A 22,791-nucleotide genomic window follows, 5' to 3' on the forward strand; every position below is an offset into this window, starting at 1 on the left:
GCCGTTGCCGTAGTCTTTGTCGTTGTTGATGCAAAATTGAAACAGGGGGCCGAGAATGCAAGGAACGATCAAAAAGGAGCGAAAAAACGGCGCGTAAATTAAATTGAGAAAATCGCGCCTGGAGAGCACGTGATCGAATAGTGACTCAGTAGTGACTCAGTCGTGACTCAACTCGGATGGTACGAAAATGCTTTTGCGAATGCATTGCCGGGCCATGCGACACGCAGCCCAATGGCGACGACGACCGAGCCGCGGACGAGAAAGCGGGACATTGTCAAGAATGCATGGCATGAACACGTAGTCAAGCCGCTGCGGGAGCGTCAACATCAGCAGCAGGACCAGGTGGCGATAACAGGTCCTGACGGCGTCACCAACCAGGTCGCGGGCTTGAAAATTGACGACGAACCATACAGTGACAACGACAGCCAAGACGACGACGACGAAGAAGAAGAAGAGGAAGAAGAATGGAACCAAGGCTACGCTCATTGGAAGCAAGTCCGGCAACAATGGCTGTCGCCGTCTTCCTCCCCACATGATGGTTCCGGGTCGTCGTCTAACGCAAACGCGCCTGCAGAGGAAAACTTTGCTCGCATTTACGACCTGCTCATCAATCAAGGACGCAGGCTCAAGGCACCTCTAAACCTGGCCGTGGCCACCAAGATCCTTGTTGCAGGATGGCAAGCTGCCGGACAGTGGCCGCCGCAGCCGCAACCTCAATCGGCGGACCCGCTCATCGGTCATCGCCGCCGGCGTTTGGCAACCGGAATGTAATATAATATTATAGTCATGTATTTATATTTTGTATGTACAACAATCATTCATCTTGTCGTTCATGTTCTTCATGCACCAGCCTGGCTGCTTCTTCCAACCCACAAATCTCGACCTGCAAGATCTCGGCCCAGTTTTGCACGTCGCCAGCCTGCTTTAACACTGCGCCGGCCCTGGCAGCAACGTCATGCCAAGTTCGCGTGTCCCTTGCCAATACAAACGTTTGTGCTCGCAAATGTTTTGACTGGGTCGAGATATGTTTGGCATTAGCATGCACGGACGTGATGCGTTGCCGCAAGTCCCGGTCGATGAACCGGGTCAGGCCTGCCAGGTCTCGTTCAAACTGCCGGCGCAAGTCATCTGTAACTATTTAAGTAAACTGTCCCGACAATTAATGCAATTGGAATTTACTCACCTGGCAGCCGTCGCAGCGCCGTGATGTCGCTGCCCTCCTCCATGCCGTCAATACCGTAAACACAAACAGCTTACAATCAATTAATAGGCCGCGGCGAGATTTACCCTTACCCCGGATATTTTGATTTTCACTTCTCGACGAATCGTCAATCGTTTGATTTGTTTCAATTCCAACTCCAAGCAATGTCAGTGTCGTCGTTGCTGGGCTCGTCCACGCCGCCACCGCAAAATTCGCAGTTGGCGGACACGTCGTTGACGGCCACACACGTGGCACAGTCTCCGTTCACGGTCGGCCCGACCTTACCGCCGGTGCAGTTCGACCCAGCCAGGCACAGACCGCCATCACCGAAGCAACCAGCGATTGCGCCAGCTATAACAAACATTACAACGACATCAGCACTACAGAGACAGCAGTCAAAGACTATGACTACGGCGGCTTCAACTACAACCACGGCAAATGAAGAAGCAAGCCACGAACACGGTGGCGACCAGCCTTTGCGAGCTGAGGATGCAGTTGCACGAGTAGTAAAAAAGAATGCTGCCGCTGCTGCTGCTGCCGCTGCCGCTGCTGGAGGAACTGGCGCGCATCATCATCATCACCACTTGCACCACTTGCATCACCATCACCATCATCACCATCACCAACCTCAACCACAGTCACAACCACAACCACAGTCACAACCTCAATCACAATTACATGCGCACGGCAAGCCACCGCCGTTACCGTTACCGTTACCGTCCTCGGAGCCAGACTCGCCGAAGCGGCGTAGGCAACTAACCGAACTCATCACCACGTCGTCATCGCACGAACTTGTGGTCAAGTCCGACCACGTGCTGCAAGCGGCCAGTCAGTTCCCGTCATTCAATCTCGGGTCCATCATGTACTCATTACGACCCTCGCCCACGCAAACTAGAAACAATAATAACAAGACTGCGGCTGCCGTGCCGTCGTCGTCATCGGCCGTGCTGCTGCCTCGTCTGGAATCTAAAATCAATTCCATCATTCAAGTGCGCATTCCGGCTCGGTTCCTGACTGGCAACCCTCACGTCGACCGCAGGCAAGCATGGGGCACTGACGTGTACACAGACGACTCCGATGTGGTTGCGGTTTTGCATCATTTAGGCTACGTGTCCTCAGCAACATGGCCGTCTTCACCACAGTCACCGCCGCGGCAAGAATATGTTTATGACCACGACTGCCTGGTGACGTTACGAGTACTGCCGTTGCTCAAGTCATACGCCGGCTCGCTCCGGAACGGCATCAAGACCCGTTCCTGGGTATCAACCTTACACGACGGCGTCAGTTTCAAGGTTGACAAGGTTGACTTCGTGACCAGAGGCACGGCCGAGGCCAGAGGCGGCCGCATGAAGAAGCGCCGGCTGGATGAGTGGCGGGCCAGCAAGGATTGGCGCCGGGACGTGTGGGGCGGTGATGCCAAGCCAGATGCAACTTTGAATGTTACTGTTGACAAGCCGGACGATTGAAATGTATTTATTATGATGGTATAACAAGTATTTTAACCAAATGTTGTTGCCGCGGTAACCGTGTAAATCACATGACATGGCATAACATTGACATTGACTTCTACGATTATTAATGCATTACGCGACGCCGCCCACGTGTGCAAGTTATGTCATCCGGGGTCGGCTGACAAAACCCAGAAATGTGCAAATATAAAAGCACAACCTGCGCCCTGATTCCTTTCACTCAACTGATACACATACACGTACATAACAATGGTTACTCAAGTTTCTTTATCTTCTGCTGGTCCAAAGTTCTTGGTTCTGTCCGCAGACGTTTCGTCGTCTGTGCCGGCCAAGCCGTCTTCCGCCACAAGTTCTACTGCTGACGACGTTGCCTCGTCATTGTCGGTCGACACGCAGATCCAAAGACCAAGATCCGAATCAGTGGCGTCCAACATCTCTGACACTGGGTCTCCACTATCGTCTTCATCGTCCGTGACACCGCATACGTTTCGATGGGTGTCTAACTCGGCAGAGAACTTTGCCAATATCTCCGAGGAAGAAATTTAAACCGGAGCATTTCAAGGATCATACACAGATGAATATTATATTGTGTTTATTTTAACGGAGTTTTATTACGGCGTCCTTTTTTATTTTATCATTATTTTTATTATTATTATTATTATTATTACTATTATTGATTCTTATTGTTATGGGTAGTACTTTTTATACAATTTTTTATTTTCATTCAACTTGAAACCCTCTCGTGCTTTCTCCACCTTGATTCATGTCCGGACGGCCGGTCGAGCATGTAATTTAAACTCGACACTTTAATTTTTTTGGAGGAGAAACGTAAAAATTTTGTAATAGAGTTTAGACGCCAAACGTAAAACTCAGGCACAGATTAATTAACGTTGTAGCCCTTGGTAGCTTGCACGAAATATAATATGAACCTAACTACAATATTTTTACATTGTGTCACCGTACGTACTTTTATTATAATTCGACTTCTTTGCCGTATCTAAAAACTGCGCAATACAAGGATAAACAAACGTGCACAAGTGCTACCATGAAAGCATGTGCAGCCGTTCTCCAGCGAGAGCATGGTCACTATAACTTCAAATTTATGATGAAATGACATGCCGGTTTAACGTCTGTATTTTTTTTTTTAGTTTCAACATGCGGTGGTCGTTTCTAGTATAGTAAGGCAACTTTTTTTTTATAGTTTAGTTAACTACCTGTTATAATCAGTAATCTATTACGTAATTATTATATTGATTTTTTATCAGCTGGTTTACTCTGCGGGTTAGGTTAATACCTAGGAAAATTTATTCAAAACGTGCAAAGTATACAGAGTACAAAATACGATCACACGTATCCAATTTCACTTGCACAACCCGATTATATAAACCATGGCAGACAAATTCCCTGAGTTGGCCACGGATGCGGTATTGAAACATTCTGATCCGGTCCCGGCTGGTGCCACCGAAGTTACTGGCATTGATTTTAACCTGCCGTCATCGAAAAACATGCGAGCCAGTGATTTGGTCGAGAGCATGAAGCGCATGGGGTTTCAAGCCACGTCGGTCGGCGTGGCTGCGGACGTGATTAATCAGATGCGAGCTTGGCGGGGGAAACCTAAGCAATATGAGGATGAAGAAGAAGAGGAAGATGATGATGATGATGATGCCAATGGTGATAATTTTGATAACAACGACAACGACAACTCGCAGGCAAAAGAAGAAAAATGCACAATCTTTCTAGGCTACACGTCAAACCTAATCTCTTCCGGCTTGCGGAGTACGTTGAAATACCTTGTTCAACATAATCACGTATCCGCAGTGGTCACGACAGCCGGTGGTATCGAAGAAGATCTAATCAAATGTCTGGCGCCTACTTACTTGGGTGAATTCTCCCTGCCTGGTGCGCAATTACGTGATCAAGGCATGAACCGGATCGGCAACTTGCTCGTACCTAATGATAATTATTGCCGGTTTGAAGAATGGGTGGTGCCAATTTTTGATACCATGTTGCAAGAGCAGGAATCCGCCACCGATGCCGTGTCATGGACGCCGTCAAAAGTGATCGCCAGGCTGGGCAAGGAGATCAATAATGAAGACTCGGTCCTATACTGGGCTTATAAAAACAACATTCCGGTTTTTTGTCCCGCACTAACTGATGGAAGTATTGGTGACATGTTATTTTTCCACACGTTCAAGTCGTCACCTTTGCAACTCAAGATCGATATCGTGGCTGACATTCGCAAGATTAATTCGTTATCAATGCGGGCAGCAAAAGCTGGCATGATCATTCTCGGTGGGGGCTTGGTTAAGCATCATATCGCAAACGCATGCCTCATGCGAAACGGTGCTGACTTTGCGGTATATATTAATACCGGTCAAGAATTTGATGGATCGGACGCTGGCGCAAGACCGGATGAGGCGGTATCTTGGGGAAAGATTAAAGCCGATGCCAAATCTGTAAAGGTATATGCTGATGCCACGATAGTTTTCCCGTTATTAGTAGCTGCCACGTTTGGCCAAGAATAGAACCTTTTTTTTTTTTTAGAAAGATACTATTACTCACACTGTAAACCTCCCATATTCAATTTAATGATTAAAAAAACTATAATTATATTTTATTCAGAGTTTATAAATATGTTTGCAGGGGAGTTTTTTTTTTAAAAAAAAAAAAAATATACCATAAACTTCACAGATTCATGCCAATTTGATTCCCGCAATACCAAAAAAAAAAAAAAAAAAAAATACAATTAGTAATTTCCTTAACAAACTAAAAAAAAATTTGTAATTCAATTTCAGTGTTTTTTCTTTTCTTTTTTTTGGTTTTTAATATTCCAACGCTCCGTTAAGACAATTTGATTAAAAATGTTCAAAAAGTCCTGCAGTCCTGAAATGACTGCATCGCTGGGTTAATCTACAGTAGAAGTGCAAAAAGAGAAAAAAAAAAAGAAAAAATAGAAACCCTTTGCCCATTTCACAGGCAAAATGAAGAAGAAAAAAATAATATATATATATAGCTTGTATATACATATATCTTTAACGCCCATACTCACTTTTGTGTCTCCTTTTAGAATTCTCTTGATTTTTTCAGCCGCTGATCAAGGAAGACATGCCATTAAATTCGTTCTTTTTTTAAACTTTAAACGGCTCATGAAAAATGATCAAATAATACTGAAATACTCTCACCATAATGATTCCTTCGAATGCACTCGGCCAAGATTGGTGAAAAATCAATCACAGTCAATTTTTTCGACCGGGCCTTGACCTCCGCCGGAATCGGTGACGAGTTTGTGACCACGACATGATCAATGCACCAACATTTCTCAATCTCATCCAAACATCCGTCTCCAAACACGCCGTGCGTGGCAATCACATACACCTTCTTGGCGCCACCATTCATGCGGCAATGTTCGGCCGCAGAAATAAACGTGGTTGGCCGGTCAATCATGTCGTCAATAATAATCGCCGTGCGATCACGCACGTCACCAACAAGTGTAATCATGCGCTCGTTCTCCACTTGTTCATCCTCGTCATCTGAACCAGTAGCATCAATCGTGCCGCCAAGCGCGTGGTCGTGCGCGGCGGCCGAATTCACAGAGTAAATTGACGAGTACATGGCGTCTGCATCCTCGCTGCCATTGCCATTGACATTGCTGTTGTTGTTGTTGTTCTGATTAGTATTATGTTCATTTTCTTCCTCATCGCAATCCGCACCATTTTCGTCGCCTAATTCGGAATCGACAACCACGTGTCCCTGCACGACACGGGCGGTCCGGATCTCAGATAACGAAATAACGTCGTCGCCTGTAGACACCACGATACCTGCCGTGCCATTATTCGGCGCACCAGATAATGATGCCGAGTGCAATGACGATACTGACGCTGACGCTGACGCTGACGCGGTCGACGGCGTTGGCGGTGACGACCTAGATATCGGCCATGCGTTTCGGCGCCGGCGGTCCGTGTTAATCATGGCGAAGTTAATCTTTAGCGCATCAGCCAATTGTGTCACCCGTTTCGTGCCGCCTGGATTTTTCGACACCACCACAGCATCCCGCCATTCTGACACGTTCAACTTGATCCACCGAGCCAATGTCGGACCGGCGTGCAAATTGTCAACCGGTTTTGTGAAAAATCCTTGCATCTGCGCCGCCTATAAATCATTTACGCCCGCCAACCATGATCATGCATTGTGGTCAGTTTTATCCCAGAAAAAACAATTTTTGTTTTGCTCATCAATAAATGCATTAATTTCTTGACTTACGTGTAAGTCCACTGTGATCACATGGTCTGCACCGGCCATGGTCAACAGGTTGGCAATCATGCGGGCCGTAATAGCGCCTCTATGCTTCTTCATCTTACTCTGCTTCGAATATGGAAAGTACGGGATAACCGCTGCCAAGCCGGAAACACCCCGTTTCCCCGGAACGCATCAGATCAATGAAACAAAAAAAAAAGAAATCTAAACCTTGCTTGCTAGAAGACATACCGGTAATTTTATTAGCTGATCCACCCCGACAGGCAGCGATCATGATTAACAATTCCATGATATCATCGTTAATGCTTGCACAATAGTCAGTTTGATCCCCTGCCCGTTCTCCTTAACAGGTCTTGCAAATTGTCTTACCGATTGCTACCGCTCTGAACAATGTACACGTCTTCATCCCGTATAGATTCGCCTGATATGTCATGTTAGAATGACCAAAACCAACTTCCACAATTTGACTTTTCAAAAGTTAAATCCAATCGACTTACCAATCGCAACCGACGTCTCACCGTTGGCAAATTTCTTCAACGTGCACTTTGCTGGTGGCACGCCCAATTTTTCACATATTAACTGCCCAAGCTCGGGATGTGAAGAACCAACAAAAACTTTTGATTTTCGCATATTTTTCTTGGTTGAGTTTTTTCCTATCTTTCCTTACTGTTTAAACCCCAGCCAGATTCGTTCGCTTCTCCTCTTAATTATTTTTCTATTTCCCACTTTTACAGGGAAGAGAGTGCTCGTGGAAAAAAAAATTCAACCAATTGAAGGTATGAGAAGAACGCCGAGATAGATTTTCAGTTGTATATAAATAAGCATCTGAAATAAAAAGGAAAACAGAAAAATTCCTTTGAAAATGTTAATCCATGTGTGCAAAAAACGCTTGCACAGGTATGCTATGGGTTAGGGTGCCGCGTGCGTATGAAAACTAAACGTACTTCAAAATTTCAATTATTGTCTGTCTTTTTCTGTTTGATTGACTAAATAACCGATACGAATGTAAGTTTTTGATGATTGAATACGTGGCGATTGTTATTTGAATATGATGTACTAAGAATAAAAAACATCAGGGCTGCCACTGAAATACCGACGGAAAAGTCTCCAGGTTCTCGTCGCCCATCGCGTTCACGTTCGCGGTCGGCATCACTGCCACGATCGCGATCACGATCACCTCATCGTGGTCGCAGCTTGAGTCGTTCATCGTTTGACTCTCGATCACCATCCTATTATTCACGATCCAGATCGCGGTCACGCAGTTTTGATTCACGATCGAGTCGCAGTCGCAGTCGCAGCCGGGGTCGGAGCCGGACGCCGGATAGTTATGATTCCCGCGGCCGTCGGAGCTCTAGTTTTGATTCTCGAAGTCCTAGCCCGGCACGAGCTAGGGATCGGAATCGGGACTGGTCACGGTCTGGCGGGAGGTTTCGTATTCCGGAACGGGCAAAGAAGAATGAGGTATGGTCGATCATTAGAATTGTCGTTCAATAAGTTGTTCTGAAACACTGCTGATACCGTTGATTTTTTTAAAGATCATTGTCGAAAACTTGACGAGAAACGTGAATGAGGACCATGTTCGAGAAATTTTCAATTTGTACGGCAAGATTGTGAATTTAGATTTTCCATTAAACAGACGAAGTACGTGTCACTTATTTCCCCTTTTCCATCTTTATAGTTTTTGAGAACTAACGTGTAATCTTTTAAAAGTGGGCGTAAATCTGGGCGTGGCGTACATCACGTTTGATACTCCCGATGACGCGGACAACGCAATCGCGCACCTGGATTCAGGATATATTGACGGTGCCAGAATCAAGGTCGGCTTGTTCACACCTGGATCGCAGGCTGGTCATAAATTCTCACCAAATCTTGGTGGCAGAAGTTTTGGAGGTGGCAACAGGGGTGGAAATTACAGAAACCGTCGATACGGCGGTGGTGGTGGTGTTGTTGGTGGTGGTGCAGGAGCAGGCAACAGAGGAGGTTCGCGATGGGGTCGAAGTGGTCAAAACGATACATACATTCCCGGACAGAGGCGGTCAAGAAGTCCACCGTATCAACGGAATGGCCGGTCATCACCTCCTCCAAGACGCTACAGAAGTCCTGATAGGAGAAGATCCTCGCCTGCTCCGAGAAGAAGATACTGAAAAATGGAAACTAACACAGTTTGGGTACTTGATCATAGTGCGTGTATTATTATTGTCATTATATTCTAGAATTGTAATTGAACCATTCTTCTTTTTTTGCTTGCTTTCTTTTATTTTATTTTGAGAATATGCTACATGTCACAACCTCGATTCTATGTACAAACACCAAAATTTTTAAAACATCTTGGACGGCTTGATGGCAAATTTGTTGAAGAACGTTTTCTGGTCATCCAACACCATGTCAAACGTGGTCTGAAGCGACTTAGTTCTGGCCCTATGGAAATGCGATAGCAAGAACACTACCTTGCCGATTTCATGATGTCCTTTTTTGCGATCTTCAAGCCAGTTCGGTGGTGATTGAGCTAATGACACTTCATGAGCATCGTTCACCCGAAGAGTGCTTAATATTGTTGAATAATCTTGCATCTGCTTAGGATCATCACAAAGCCAATAAATTCGGGACAGGCCAGGGAAATCAAGACCTGCCAATTGTCGCGCGTTGCAAATGATCACTTGATCTTCTGATGTTTCAGTAGTCGTAGATCTAGTATTGAAATATTCCCGGTCGTACCATGACGTGACTTTTGAGTTGGGAACATATAATTCAGGCAAACCTAGGACGGCAACCTTGACGCCGATTGATTTCAGGTACTGAGCTACTTGAAATCGCGAAGCATGAGAAGACACGACCACAAACGCTCGCTTAACTTTATCTTCATCGATCAATTTTTTTAACCCTGTCAAATCATCAGCCGAAACTCCGACCGTAACATATTCTGATTGCTGATATAGCAATTCATCAATGCGGTCCGTGTCCGGTGAAGGGTTCACGTTCAAATCGGTATCAATTAGTTGATTAGTCCTCGGCATGAACGTGATGCAATTCGTTTCCGTGTTGGGAACCTGCAAGTGATATGTGCGGTACCTAGGATGCACCATGGCATTTTCCTTGATGCCATATTCGCCATCACCATGTCTAATTAGTCCTAACTGTTGCACCGATCGATACATGAGTTGAGATAATGACGGCGCGCTGGATAAAGTGATGGTTTGCAACCGATTTCTCAACGAATACGCAATCTGACTGCGTTTGTGCAAATCGGTAATGTATTTCAACGCCACGGCGATTGGAGATGGGTGGTTAGGCGCCTTGATCTTTAAACCGGCAGCCAACCGATCCTTCTTGGATAACACTTTTCCCGGGACTAACATGTAACTTGCCTCGTCAAGAACAACAGTGCGAAGAAAATATAATTGGAAAGTATTTTTCGGTTCAGACATGATATCCATGAATCGTTTCGGCGTCGCGATGATAATGTGAGGCAACGGATGCTTGGCCAAGACGTCCATCTGTGCGTTCTGATCTTCAATCGATGACCGATAATGAAGTTGGACAATATTATCCACTTGTACCGGCGCATTTCCACTTCGCAAAAGTGACGTGATCAGATTATAGTACTGATAGCCCAATTCAACCGTGGGGACAAAAATGATCGACGTGCTGCTCTGCACGGGCGTGCGGAAATTTGGTAATGATAAAAGATACAAAACCACGGCCAAAGATAATCCTGATCCAGGAAGCGCACTGCCAATAAAGGATTTGCCATCAGAAACTGCTGCTAATAATGCGGCCTGTGCCTTGGTCGGGTGAACCACATCAGGAAAAATCTTTCTTAACGCTTTCAGCACGACTGGTCGAATACTAAAATGCTACATAACCCCAAAAAGAAATTAGCAATGTCTACAGTGATGTCTTTTTTTCGCTTTCTTACCTCGAAATAATCTTGCGCTTTGTACGTCGTTTTATCCCATGCTGATTTAGTATCGTTTTCTAGTTCCACGGCAAATTTCTGCTCTGCGTGGATCTCTTGTTCATTAAAGTTGAGTGTCCCATTATTTTGAATGTTCTCGGTGGTATTTAATGTTGATGATGAATTTGGTAAATTATGCGCCCAACTTGATGACGTCGACGTAGCTGTTGATGATCGTGAAGGAAATGATGAAGTCTCTGATGGTGGCGGTGGTGGTGACGAGGCAGTTGCAGGTTTTTCTGGTCCAGAAGCTTCTCCAAACAAGTCCTTGTATCGTATTGTTGAGCTATTTGAAAAACAGCGACGCAAAGTACACGCCCGCCGTAAAGTTACAGTTCGGATCATTCTTATATTATAAGTACAAAAGAAGAAACTGTTAATCTTTTGGTAGAAAAAATTATGTAGCTGCAAAAAATATGGTAGTCTGATTCACGCTCATGATATGGATGTAACAAACAACTATGCTTATGACAACTTTTGAAGTTGTAATGAAAATACTGAATGTCTGTTTATCCTGAACGAGTCTATTTTTTTTTATCAAATTTGCTAAAAAAAAAACTTTAAAGTTTAATCGGCAATGGGATTCCAAAAAAAAAAAAAAATTAAGCACGTACACGACAAATATAGATTTTTTCTTTTTGCATTTAAGACATGATTAAAACTGAAACCAAGCAAGAATTACTGGGTCATTCAAGAGCAGCCACTGCTGAAGCAATTGCGACTCGTGAAGAATTCACAACCGTGGTTTCGAACCGGCGCAGGCGGCGGGCGCAATCTTCTAAATACAAACGTCCGGTGCCGACTCCATCCACATACGCCAGTTCCATTCCAGGCAGGATAAAATTATTACAGTCATCTAGGTTTTATGAATCTTTAATAGATCATGTTGAATCCGCAATTTGTCGTATTAACGAAAATGATGATCAAGCGACCAGTCCGGTGATAGTGTCAAGGATCCGGTGCCTGGCGCTTGGACGACCAAGTGAATCAGAAACGTCATTGTTCCAGACCGCATTGTTGCTGGCGCTCGCAGCCAAGTTAAACATTAATTTACAAAACGTTACATTATGGGATCCGGATTTCCAAGCCGATGATGTTGAAATTCTTCACCTTCTAGGCTTGTCAGTTACTCAAAACGACGGGGAAACCGGCAAACTATTGCGACCGACTGCGGAACAAGTTGCCAACAGGCAAAATACGTTATATTACATGCCCCATGCGCCGATTTTTTTGGTTGACAGAATAATTGGCTTAGGCGGTGTGCGATTTGTATTGGGCAATGACGTGTTGGGTTATAAGGAGCGGTTAGAAGAAGAAGTTGATCTCGTGTTTGCCAACTTGCGAGCTGCCATCAAGGAATGCGGTACTCATGAAGAAAACAAGTCGGAAAAAAGTATTCAATGGCGACGGGTTCGAATTGAAGATTCACTTTCTCGAGATGAAGTTTGGTGGCTGAGTGTCAATGATTTGGCAATGCATTGGCATGGGTTCTGAAACAATGCCGTGAAACCTCTCCCCTCCCCCCCCCCCCCTGCATCAAGACTTCAATATAGTTGTCACATATTAATATGCCTGAAATTTAATTTTTTTTTGTTTTACCGCTAAAAATAAAAAAAGTTCAAAAGTTATTGGGAATTTTGACATATATGCGGCTGCTCTCGGACGGTATTCTGCTTACAGCCTTTCCTCGCCCCCCTGACGAGCCCCTGAGTTGTCACATTTGTTTACTCACCAAAGTCCTACACTGTTACGATGAGAAAAAAAATAGAATAGCCACATAATGGATAATATTCTTGTGCATGAGGTCGATCTGGGAAATGATATAAATTAAATCCTTCGCCTTCATATTTATTCTGCAAATTATTCAACAAGTCATGTGCTTGGATCTTGTTCAAATTTCGCCTTATTCTGGATATCAAACAAAAATGTCAACCTTTCCTTGTTTAAGCTATCCTCAATGTCAACAGGTAGAACAAGTCCGCATTTCAGATGACCACCAGGCGAAGACATTCCAACAACAAACACGACCGTCTCACTTTGTTTATGATCAATCAAGAATCGCACATAATCACCATAATGCACAACGCGTTACGTCAAAATTTGCAATTCGCGGCATGTCCAAAAGATACTATAAGAGCAACAAGGAAAATATTTCTCAGTTTTCAGAATTGGACGAGATGGATGACTTAAAACGACTGGATTACAACCACGAACGAGCTATCGCGCAGGCGATTGGTAAACGCAAGCCCAAAGTTTTGAATATCCTGGGTATTGAACCAGCCAGGAGTGTACCATTATCGAATGCGGATCACAAGCCGGCAAAAATTAACTGGCATGTGCCAATGCGAAGTCCTATTAAATTTGCATTCGATCACGAAGTTGACGACCACGAATACGATTGCGATCAGGCTAACCGCGCATCTGCACCGCATCTCACCACGGGACGGCAGAATTTGATAAGGATGTAAACGACATGATATTCTGTGTAATGACAATTATATTTGAGAAATTACACTGTTGTACATTAATGAATGAATAGAAATAGCATTTGATGTTGTTAGAACTATAATAATTTAAATAAAGTAACGTATATGTAACAGAAATGATCACGTGAGTTTGCGGGTGACCGATATAGGCAATACGTCATTGTGCAGCACTTTGACTCGTCGTGAAAAACGAATAGATAATGCAAAAAGATAAACGAAAAAATCCAAGGTTATATTCCCGGCCGTATACTTGTTTTAATTAGCCATACTTTTTAATTGAAGGTGAGCTTAAAATATTGAAAATGAATAATACGTTTTTATTTTACTAATTGGCAATTTTTGGAAGCACAGTTATTTTCTAAAAAGCCGTACTCTTATCACGGTCTCTGATAAAACCGCGACACCTCAATTTTTCAGTGATAAGGCTGTGATTAGATGTCAGTTAGCTCCTCGTCGCCGGATATATACAGATCCACCGGCGGCGGTGGAGGAGGAGGCGGTGGTAGTGGTAGTAGCAGCAGTAGTCATCAAAAGTCGTCGTCGACGATCGGCAGCGTGCTCAAAACTATTACAAAGGGACTGAAAAATTCGTACTCAAACGCCAGCAGTCCATCAGACAGGTTTTCACCGACTTGGAATATTCGAGATGAGCGACACCAGATTTCCGGAATTCATGTTGATACATTGTTTGCCAAGCTAAGTGCGGAGTCATCCAATACGGACCGCATCGAAGCTGCAGAGCTGTTTGCGCAAGCTCTCAGGCAAACCGTGCTTGCTAAACGTTCGGTCGAGATTTGGTACGCGGCTCAAGATATGTTATCGTCTTCGAATGAGTATGACGTCCGGGTTACTGCATTGAAACTTCTACATGCATGTATTTTGTACGACTCGGACGAGGACTTGGCTGCGTTAAACAAGCTAGTGTATTATCGTGCTTTGGTGGAACATCCAGTAGGTGAAGAATTTGATTATCAACTTGCAGCATTCCAGGCACTTACAAAGAATGGCCGCGAATTGCCGGTCCTTGGCCCATTAGAAAGCCCATTTGTCCTGATTGTTTCCACCTGGTTACGATGGATTTTCAGGGACGTGGTTAAAGTTAGGGCTGCCGCGAAGGAGCAAGGTAGCAAATGGATGACGGATGAGTCTATTGGGTTTGCCATTGAAAAAACACTTCATAAGTTATGTGCATACATTGTCAACGTGTTTAAGTTCAACTATTACGCGTTTGATGACAAGGATATTGTGGAAGTATTGACCTACATTTTAAACATCTGCCGGAGAACTTCAAGGAAAAAGGATATCATGGAAGCAATTGCGCTGATTAATGCCCTTACTGTTTACGGGAACCTTCCGCTCAACATGTTGGAAGCATCAGTTCAAACTCTATGTGGTGCTAGTGTTATGATACCGGAGTACAGCAGCCAATGCCAGGATGCCATTAATCATCTCATCAACAGTCATCTTGCAAACAGTACCATAGTTTCGTTATATAACATCTTGCGTGATCCTGAGACTAGACTAAGTCTGTCAACTATTAAAGGTTCGATCATTTTTTTGCGCCAATTTTTAGAATATGAACCAGAAAAATCAAAGACTTATTACTTAACTTTGAACTCGGTCATGAGGTCATATCATACTGTTATGGATATCAGGCAAAACTTGGAAGTTGATTTAGCAGTTTGCAAGAGCATTAGGTCGCTTTTGGCCAATCAAGAGGTTTATTCACTGATCACATATGAGGACTATAAATCGCCAGATTCTCCATTGGTGGTATTGTCAACCAGTGTGAGACGCGCTTGCCTTCCAAATGATGCTAGTCAAGCTCAGTTGTTATCATCCGAAATTATGACAAATACTATGGCAGTTGTTCATCACATTGACACGCTATACAAAGAAGGCGAGTTTAATGGACCAGAAGAAGAACTCATAAAGTTTTTTCTTAAAATTAGTCCTTATGTCGATGAGGAAATTGCTTTGAAAGTAGTGGAATACTATGAAAAGGAGTATTTGTGTTTCCCATCGACAGGCTCATGGAAGGAAAATTTGGAGGACCTTTTGGAAGCATTTTATAAAACCCAGTGGCGCTCTCCAGTGCTGAGATTACGAGTATTGTCAATCATGAAATCGGTATACTGGATCGCAAAAGAGATATGCGATCAGGAAGATGTAGATGAATTTATTGACAGCATATTTCAAGCTGCATTAGTGGAATCAGACATGAACGTTTTTGCTGCCGTGATTGATTTTGGTGTTGCTATATCATCTACTGTCCATATCGAGCGATTTCAGAGATTGGTCAAGACGTTCAGAAGTTGCATGTTTGCCCATAATCAAGCCACTAATCAGAAAAAGAAAGCTAATGGCGAAAGTGATTGGCCAACGAGTTTAAATAATAATCGCAAGATCACAAAGTCACCATCTATTGACTCGTTGAATCAATCATCGGGTCGGCCAACGACTCGCCGTCAGCGGTCAAATACAATAACTTCACAGTCGTCAGTACCAATTATCTCCGATTATCCTGAAAACAAAGCAGCGCAGATTGTAACTCGAGCTTTTGGAATTATGTTCATTCGCAGCGTGGATTTGGACGGTGAGAGACCTGCAATATTATACAAGGAACTTCTTTCTATTGCTACCAAGTCATCATCCTCCTGGGACAGGGAAACAATCATTATTGCTTATCGAATTTTGTTTAGAATCCGTGTTAATCAAGCATTTCGAGTTATTTTACTTCATCCTGCGGACATGGATGGATTAGCAGATACGCTTCATCGGACTAGACAAACCATGGATCAGGAGAGCTTAAAAGAAGCTCTCTGGTCTTATCCGGAAGATGACAGTGTGTTGGGAGCGCCGCTTCCTATTCGTGCCAGTTATTATCTTACAGCATGTGGTAATGATAACAAGGCCCAGCTGGAAGAAGGTTGTTGGGCCGAAAACGAAAAACCGGTTGATGAATATTTTATTAATCGTCAAACCGGTATTGGATGCATAAACATGTCGCCTTGGTTCTCACACATTATAAAGGTGATTAGAGATGGCGCAGATTGGGAAACATATTCGTTTTTAATGGCGCATCTGCCTCCGCAACTGTGTAACATATTAATTTTTATAAACTCCATTAATGAAATTCAAATGTTGCGATCATTATTTTGTGAACAAATATCGGGAAAGTTGGCTCAATCGATTATTCCCAGGGGAGTTAATAAAGCAGACGTTTTGGTCGCTATTGTTAGGTGCATGTGCGCGCTATTAGGATATCACGATACGTTTTCTAAGTCGGAGGAGGATAATATTGTCAAGTCTGTTCTAGTCGGCTTAATGTCATGGGAAAAAGTTGCTGCAACTTGCGTTCATTGCCTTTTGGTTTGCTGTTATGAATGCCCAATCTCAATCAAAAAATTTCTTTCCCAAATCTTCACTAATTTCCAAACCAAGATTACTAATCCAAACCTCAGTATTCATATTTTGGATTTTTTAACAGCCTTGGCTAGAATTCCATCACTTATTACCAATTTCACGCAGGATGATTTCAAGCGAGTGTTTGCAATGGCATTCAAATACATCGAGCATGCGAACGATTTATCTCGCGCGCAGACGTCTGCGTCTGCCTCTGGTGGCAATAAAGTATTATCCCGGTATCTAATCGCATTGGCTTATAGTGTCGTGTCTTCTTGGTTTCTTACCATGAGAATGGCCGATCGTCGTGATCTGGCACCTTTCATTATTCGAGGCTTATCGCTGGCGAATTCGCGTCGAAATTCTTCGAATTCAGTAACTGGAGATGTTGTTTCATCTCTTACTGGACAAATGATGCCTAGTGATGAGAGGAAATGGGCAGAGATTGATTTAATATCACGGTTTATTTTTTCAGATGTTGATCTAAAGATGCATACAGTGTTTTCCGGTATTAGCACAGACAAAACTAAAGCGATTGGAAATATTTGGATTCATGGCTTTAGTATCGTTTCAATTGAGACGTTTATTCAATCAGGCATTTCTAAAGTTGTGGTTCGTCGTCCGACAGGAACTACATCGTTTAATGTGTTTCCCGATCGCAGGGTACTTCCGAATTGGGCTGACCCGGATAAATTATACGAAAATGAGTTTGAAAATAGGAGAAAGACGGGACCGGTAATTCCTGTTGATTCCATATCTCCCGATGATCAGCTTGGATTTTTACCAGAATATTTTTTTAAGGAACTATTGGCGGTCACAGATGACCAATTGCATATACCTTCGCCTCGAGTTATTAAAAATCCTTCAGATCCGGCAATTGTTCGAGGAATCAGCATGTTCGATCGCACGCCAGTAGTCGAATTTCATAAGATTGGTATTATTTATATCGGATTAAACCAATTCTCAGAAATCGATATTCTTTCCAATTCTGTAGGATCAAGAGCTTATCTTGATTTTTTGGATGGCATGGGTAAATTAATTCGATTGAAGGGAAACAAGCAAGTTTATACCGGTGGCCTTGATACTGAAATGGACACTGATGGGGAATTTTCTTATGCGTTTGCTGATAAAATTACTCAGGCAATATTCCATTGCACAACTCTCATGCCCAGCAGACGGAAAAACGATAGCGATGAGGAATTATTTGTTGGAAGTCCTAATCAACCGGTGTATGATGATGAGAGCTTGTCAAACAAAAAGCGACATATTGGCAATAATTATGTTAATATCTACTGGAATGAATCGGGTAGGCCTTTCAACTTTGATACGATTAAGTCGCAATTCAATTTCATCAACATTGCTGTATCTCCACATACTCGAGCGCCTTCTACATTTCAAGGCAGCTCGTCTGCCATGGCATCTTCACTGGCCCGTAACTCACACGGACTTGCCACGGAGTATTTTAAAGTGAGAGTTTACACGGCGGCATCAGTTAACGCGTCCGAGTTTTTCTCCCTTCCGGCATCGCATCTAAAAGTTATTGGCAAAAAATCACTTCCCTTGTTTGTTAGAAATTTGGCGTTTAATGCTGATATTTTTGCTTCGGTTTGGCATTCAAGGCCAGATGATGAATATTTATCGAATTGGCAATACCGTTTACGGCAGGTTCGTAATTTACGTGACCGAGTAACAGCTGCGGAACATGATACGAAAAGTTGAGATTTAAATTGATGTTTTTGTAAGTTTTTTTTTTTTTTTATCTTGAACTAAGTCTAACTTTTTTCAATAAGTTATAGGATTTTGCCGTTTAGCCGTTTTAGTTGGGTCTTTAAAGAATTAACATTTAAAATCGGTTTAATGTATATATAACTTTTGTAATATATTGCTATCTGTACATATCACTAAAGGAAAAAAAAAATAAATGACATGTTTATGTATCGATTTCATGTTTATTTAAAATGGTACCTAAGACTATTGGTCATGCTGGTGAGTTAAAGACAGGTTTTGTGTAAAGACCACGATTTCGAATGGATCTTGCCCGTTTGATCAAATAATGAAGGAATCTTTCACAATTTTCATTTTCAAAAGAAACATTCGCAGAGTTGGTAATCCAATTAATCACATTCGATTTTAATTCTTCAACTGTTTTATTGCATAGAATCTAAATGCCGCTGCCAACAGACCTGTGTAGAAAACCCCGTTTATATACAAACAGGTAACCGAATCTAACAATATAAATGCAAAATCCAATTGAGCTTTAAATCCCGAAAAGCCCAGTCCATAATTTTGTAAACAAACAATGACGCGCTCAGAAAAACTATAAAGAAATTTGGCTTCGGCAAAGAACAACAAAAAAAAACGAGGTTACTGTATCAGTACGTAGTTCCAGTCATTTGATACATTTATAAAATATTATTTTTTTTTAAATACGAACGAAGGAGAGCCATCTTGGACTTACTAAAACTAAATTTGTGAAGCTATGTTGGCTTCAAATCTACAGACATTAGCAGAGCTGCTACAAGCGTCGCTGATACCTGCAACAGCAAAACAAGGTGGGTTTGAAAAAAAGAAAAAAATATTGTGATGGAAAATCTAATGTTGGGTTTAGCGGAACAATCTCTTCGGTCTACGGAGTCACAGGAAGGATTTTCAATTTCATTACTTCGGATCGTGGCATCCTCTGACTTTCCGCAAACCACAAGGCTCGCTGCAGCATTGTTTTTTAAAAATTTGATACGAAGAAAATGGACCGTTAGTAGTTAAACTCATGGGAAAAAATTAATATTAATTTGAAATGAAAAACTAACATTTTAATATTTAGGATGAAGATGGAAACTACCGACTCGCGCAGAGTGATGTCAATGCTGTGAAGAGCGAAATCATTGGTTTAATGATTTCAGTTCCATCTTCATTACAAGTTCAACTAGGCGAAGCGATTAGCATTATCGCTGATAGTGATTTTCCTAATCGATGGGAAAACTTGGTAGATGTAAGTATTAATTTACACAAGATCCTAATTGGCCAATTTATTAATTTGTTTGAAACAAAAAAAGGATCTTGTGTCTCGGCTTAGCCCTAATGATGTGGTGACTAATAATGGTGTGCTACAAGTTGCTCATTCTATTTTCAAACGGTGGAGACCTTTGTATCGATCTGATGCACTGTTTTTAGAGATCAAGCTAGTCTTGGACAAGTTCTGTGTTCCTTTTTTGGCCCTGTTTCAGCAAACTGATGCTTTGATTACCGAGAATCAAAATAACAAGGATGTTCTGGTTCCTTTATTTCGAACTTTGCAATTAATTTTTAAGCTTTATTTTGACTTGAATTGTCAAGATATTCCAGAATTTTTTGAAGATAATTTGAATAAGTTGATGGAATTGGTTCACAAGTACCTCGAATACCACAATTCGTTGCTGGAGACGGAAGAAGATGATGAAATTGGTCCTCAGGAACAGGTCAAGACTAGCATCTGCGAACTTATTCAGCTTTATTCGCAGAGATACGATGACGTTTTTGGTCCATTGCTGCCTAACTTTATTCAGACGACATGGACGCTATTGACAACTACTGGAATTGAGCCAAAGTTCGATCTTTTGATTAGCAAGGCTTTGGCATTTTTGACAGCTGTTACTAAGTCTCCAGAACGCGCTCAAGCCTTTAGCTCAAAGGACGTTTTGGAACAGATTGTGCAAAAAATTGTTCTGCCCAACATGTCGTTGAGATGTAAGTTTTATTTGATTTTATTTGGCAAATTGGTAGAGATTTATTTATTCTAACTTATTGCAGCCAGTGACGAAGAATTATTTGAAGACGATCCGATTGAATACACTAGACGGGATTTGGAAGGATCAGATAGTGACACCCGAAGACGTGCTGCCACTGACTTTTTGAGAGAATTAAAGGAGCGATTTGAAGGATTAGTCACGGAAGTTGTGATGAGTTATTCTCAACATTACCTTCAGCAATATAATTCAGATCGATCCGCAAACTGGCGTGCGAAGGACACTGCGGTGTATTTGTATTCTTCAGTTGCAGTAAAAGGCACAGTGACTGCATCCGGTGTTTCAGCTACAAATCTATTGTTGGATGTTGTTGGATTTTTTGCCCAGAATATTGCCCCTGATTTGTTTTCTCCAGAAACTCATCCAATTCTTAAAGTTGACGCTATCAAGTTTATTCATACTTTCCGAAATCAATTGACAAAGCAGCAACTTGCAGAAGCGTTTCCTATTTTGTCTAGTTTCTTTTCATCTAAAGACTATGTGGTCTATACATATGCTGCAATTACTATTGAACGAATCTTATCGATAAGGTTACCCAATTCGTCAAGCTTTCTTTTTGGCAAGGATGACATTGCTCCTGTTTCTCAACAACTTTTGCTTAACTTGTTTTCATTAATTGAAAGAGGACAGACTCCGGAAAAACTGGCAGAGAATGAGTTTTTGATAAAATGTAAGTGATCTTGCGAATGACCTTATTTGAGCAAACTAACCTTAAATTGTTTCAGGCATAATGAGAGTTTTGGTTACCAGTAAAGAATCAATCGTTCCTTATTCAGAGACGCTTATTGAGCATTTGGCAAGATTGATTACGGAAACCAGCAAAAACCCATCGAACCCGAAATTTTCACACTATTTGTTTGAGTCTGTTGGCGCTGTTATAAGGTTCGCCAGTCTTTCCAAGCCACCAGGAACTTTTGATAATGTTTTGTTCCCAGTTTTTCTTGGCATTCTTGGGCAGGATGTTACTGAGTTTATTCCGTATGTTTTTCAACTTTTGTCACAGATGCTGGATATTACTCCAATTGGGTCTCCTCTTCCAGAGGCTTACACTCAGCTCATTCGACCTCTTTTGTCTCCTTCGGTGTGGGACACTAAGGGAAATGTGCCAGCATTGACTAAGCTAATTGAATCGTTGCTTTTTCACAATCCAGATTTATTTGTCCAATTGGGAGTTATTGAACCGCTATTGGGAGTTTTTCAGAAATTGCTCTCTTCAAGAGCAAATGACCATTTTGGATTAGAATTGTTGGAAAGCATACTCTATAACCTTCCGCGAGCTTCAGTTGCGCAGTATTTACGACAAATTTCAATTTTGATTTTACAGAGGCTTCAGACGTCGAGGACTGAGAAATTTGTATTAAGAGTTACAAGACTTGTTTACTTTATTGCGTCAGTGCAACAACAACAAAGAGCACTTGGACCAGATTTTGCAGTTGAGTTATTAGATCTGGCACAGTCCGGTATTTTTGGCGAAGTGTTTGGCTCGTTTGTGCTCAATGCAACGAAAAAATTTGCGTCACCATTGGATAAGAAAATCGCGGCGATCGGGTTGTCTCGGATATTATTCGAGAGCACAAAATTCCGTGAACTCTATGCCAATCGATGGGCAGCTGGTGCTGGAGTATTGGTGGAAATATTGCAGAGCGATAGCATTGTCGGATTGTTTGATGGTGATGCTATCGAAGACGCATTAGCTGGTGACGAAGAAGTTGCGTTCGGAGCCTCGTTTGCAAAACTCGGAACTGCGGCAACCAAGCCGTTCGACCCTGCGTCGGCGGTTACTGATGTCAAGAAGTTTGTTGGTCAAGTGATACAAAAGAATGGATCACAATATGCTGTTCTGGTCGGACAACTGTCAGATGAAACGAGGGCGGCATTGTCAACCTTGAGCAATGCGTGAGGACGAGTTTGGATAACGAATGAAAAGAAAAGCATGTAATTGGTTTTATTGAATGATTTTATTTTTGAAGTACCACTAGGTTATATCATAATGCAATAACTATATAAAATAATACATAAAAATTTCTTAATCATCAATCTGTCAAAAAACGGGTATTAAATCTTATATAATAAATTGATTGGGCGTCGGGCAAAGTGGCGAACTTAAAATTTGGCTGCACGGAAAATCGGGTGACAAAAAGTGGCACTTGCGCTTTTGCTGCAACGCAAATCTTGACTTCGACGCAGCACATTCTTCATTCCTTGTTGGGTCAAACTATTTCATCTGCAGTATTTGGAT

At 42.5% G+C, this 22,791-nt stretch overlaps 10 protein-coding genes across 10 annotated transcripts; 7 read left to right on the plus strand and 3 right to left on the minus strand.

The window, feature by feature from the left end:
- Positions 1–199: 199 nt before the first annotated feature.
- Positions 200–898, plus strand: V1514DRAFT_327651 (uncharacterized protein). Its single transcript, XM_066927018.1, has one exon. The coding sequence runs from the start codon at positions 232–234 to the stop codon at positions 769–771; it is 540 nt and encodes a 179-aa protein (XP_066784482.1). The 5' UTR covers positions 200–231; the 3' UTR covers positions 772–898.
- Positions 815–1,226, minus strand: V1514DRAFT_318824 (uncharacterized protein; the record flags this gene model as incomplete). Its single annotated transcript, XM_066925903.1, has 2 exons — positions 815–1,134; positions 1,184–1,226. 2 exons carry the CDS (start codon positions 1,224–1,226, stop codon positions 815–817), a joined length of 363 nt encoding a protein of 120 aa, XP_066784483.1.
- Positions 1,227–1,321: 95 nt separating this feature from the next.
- V1514DRAFT_327654 (histone deacetylation protein Rxt3-domain-containing protein) lies at positions 1,322–2,896 on the plus strand. The gene has a single exon (XM_066927019.1). It carries the CDS (start codon positions 1,366–1,368, stop codon positions 2,665–2,667), a length of 1,302 nt encoding a protein of 433 aa, XP_066784484.1. The 5' UTR covers positions 1,322–1,365; the 3' UTR covers positions 2,668–2,896.
- A 1,119-nt stretch (positions 2,897–4,015) lies between these two features.
- Positions 4,016–5,246, plus strand: V1514DRAFT_327658 (Deoxyhypusine synthase). The gene has a single exon (XM_066927020.1). The coding sequence runs from the start codon at positions 4,059–4,061 to the stop codon at positions 5,193–5,195; it is 1,137 nt and encodes a 378-aa protein (XP_066784485.1). The 5' UTR covers positions 4,016–4,058; the 3' UTR covers positions 5,196–5,246.
- A 144-nt stretch (positions 5,247–5,390) lies between these two features.
- V1514DRAFT_327662 (phosphoribosyltransferase-like protein) lies at positions 5,391–7,741 on the minus strand. Its single transcript, XM_066927021.1, has 5 exons — positions 7,422–7,741; positions 7,294–7,345; positions 7,156–7,229; positions 6,931–7,061; positions 5,391–6,819 (listed from the first exon to the last, which is right to left on the minus strand). The coding sequence occupies exons 1-5, from the start codon at positions 7,552–7,554 to the stop codon at positions 5,815–5,817; spliced, it is 1,395 nt and encodes a 464-aa protein (XP_066784486.1). The 5' UTR covers positions 7,555–7,741; the 3' UTR covers positions 5,391–5,814.
- Positions 7,742–7,865: 124 nt separating this feature from the next.
- On the plus strand, positions 7,866–8,619 carry V1514DRAFT_327666 (uncharacterized protein). Its single transcript, XM_066927022.1, has 3 exons — positions 7,866–7,929; positions 8,001–8,385; positions 8,460–8,619. Coding segments are annotated over exons 1-3 (537 nt in total). The 5' UTR covers positions 7,866–7,927; the 3' UTR covers positions 8,610–8,619.
- Positions 8,620–9,106: 487 nt separating this feature from the next.
- V1514DRAFT_327670 (uncharacterized protein) lies at positions 9,107–11,445 on the minus strand. Its single transcript, XM_066927023.1, has 2 exons — positions 10,841–11,445; positions 9,107–10,778 (listed from the first exon to the last, which is right to left on the minus strand). The coding sequence occupies exons 1-2, from the start codon at positions 11,222–11,224 to the stop codon at positions 9,243–9,245; spliced, it is 1,920 nt and encodes a 639-aa protein (XP_066784488.1). The 5' UTR covers positions 11,225–11,445; the 3' UTR covers positions 9,107–9,242.
- Positions 11,446–11,462: 17 nt separating this feature from the next.
- V1514DRAFT_11843 (uncharacterized protein) lies at positions 11,463–12,563 on the plus strand. The gene has a single exon (XM_066924413.1). The coding sequence runs from the start codon at positions 11,531–11,533 to the stop codon at positions 12,371–12,373; it is 843 nt and encodes a 280-aa protein (XP_066784489.1). The 5' UTR covers positions 11,463–11,530; the 3' UTR covers positions 12,374–12,563.
- A 1,013-nt stretch (positions 12,564–13,576) lies between these two features.
- On the plus strand, positions 13,577–18,722 carry V1514DRAFT_362388 (uncharacterized protein). The gene is made up of 3 exons (XM_066929736.1): positions 13,577–13,647; positions 13,717–18,508; positions 18,561–18,722. The coding sequence occupies exon 2, from the start codon at positions 13,801–13,803 to the stop codon at positions 18,487–18,489; it is 4,689 nt and encodes a 1,562-aa protein (XP_066784490.1). The 5' UTR covers positions 13,577–13,647; positions 13,717–13,800; the 3' UTR covers positions 18,490–18,508; positions 18,561–18,722.
- A 391-nt stretch (positions 18,723–19,113) lies between these two features.
- On the plus strand, positions 19,114–22,583 carry V1514DRAFT_327679 (Cse1-domain-containing protein). The gene is made up of 6 exons (XM_066927024.1): positions 19,114–19,322; positions 19,379–19,521; positions 19,592–19,759; positions 19,824–20,493; positions 20,557–21,222; positions 21,278–22,583. The coding sequence occupies exons 1-6, from the start codon at positions 19,250–19,252 to the stop codon at positions 22,450–22,452; spliced, it is 2,895 nt and encodes a 964-aa protein (XP_066784491.1). The 5' UTR covers positions 19,114–19,249; the 3' UTR covers positions 22,453–22,583.
- Positions 22,584–22,791: the final 208 nt, after the last annotated feature.

Source organism: Lipomyces japonicus, assembly GCF_038497905.1.
Source record: "Lipomyces japonicus strain CBS 7319 unplaced genomic scaffold V1514scaffold_10, whole genome shotgun sequence".
Lineage (NCBI taxonomy): Eukaryota > Fungi > Ascomycota > Lipomycetes > Lipomycetales > Lipomycetaceae > Lipomyces > Lipomyces japonicus.

Coding starts and splice junctions, on each gene's coding strand:
- V1514DRAFT_362388 (XM_066929736.1), top strand. CDS start 13,801: ATGTCAGTTAGCTCCTCGTCGCCGGATATATACAGATCCACCGGCGGC.
- V1514DRAFT_327654 (XM_066927019.1), top strand. CDS start 1,366: ATGTCAGTGTCGTCGTTGCTGGGCTCGTCCACGCCGCCACCGCAAAAT.
- V1514DRAFT_11843 (XM_066924413.1), top strand. CDS start 11,531: ATGATTAAAACTGAAACCAAGCAAGAATTACTGGGTCATTCAAGAGCA.
- V1514DRAFT_327666 (XM_066927022.1), top strand. Junction 8,386..8,459: donor AACGGGCAAAGAAGAATGAG/GTATGGTCGATC, acceptor ATTTTTTTAAAG/ATCATTGTCGAAAACTTGAC.
- V1514DRAFT_327658 (XM_066927020.1), top strand. CDS start 4,059: ATGGCAGACAAATTCCCTGAGTTGGCCACGGATGCGGTATTGAAACAT.
- V1514DRAFT_327679 (XM_066927024.1), top strand. CDS start 19,250: ATGTTGGCTTCAAATCTACAGACATTAGCAGAGCTGCTACAAGCGTCG. Junction 19,760..19,823: donor GATGGGAAAACTTGGTAGAT/GTAAGTATTAAT, acceptor AAACAAAAAAAG/GATCTTGTGTCTCGGCTTAG. Junction 21,223..21,277: donor GAATGAGTTTTTGATAAAAT/GTAAGTGATCTT, acceptor AAATTGTTTCAG/GCATAATGAGAGTTTTGGTT.
- V1514DRAFT_327651 (XM_066927018.1), top strand. CDS start 232: ATGGCGACGACGACCGAGCCGCGGACGAGAAAGCGGGACATTGTCAAG.
- V1514DRAFT_327670 (XM_066927023.1), bottom strand. CDS start 11,224: ATGATCCGAACTGTAACTTTACGGCGGGCGTGTACTTTGCGTCGCTGT. Junction 10,779..10,840: donor AAGCGCAAGATTATTTCGAG/GTAAGAAAGCGA, acceptor GGGGTTATGTAG/CATTTTAGTATTCGACCAGT.
- V1514DRAFT_327662 (XM_066927021.1), bottom strand. CDS start 7,554: ATGCGAAAATCAAAAGTTTTTGTTGGTTCTTCACATCCCGAGCTTGGG. Junction 7,230..7,293: donor GTTCAGAGCGGTAGCAATCG/GTAAGACAATTT, acceptor CTATTGTGCAAG/CATTAACGATGATATCATGG. Junction 7,062..7,155: donor ATCAGCTAATAAAATTACCG/GTATGTCTTCTA, acceptor CCGGCTTGGCAG/CGGTTATCCCGTACTTTCCA.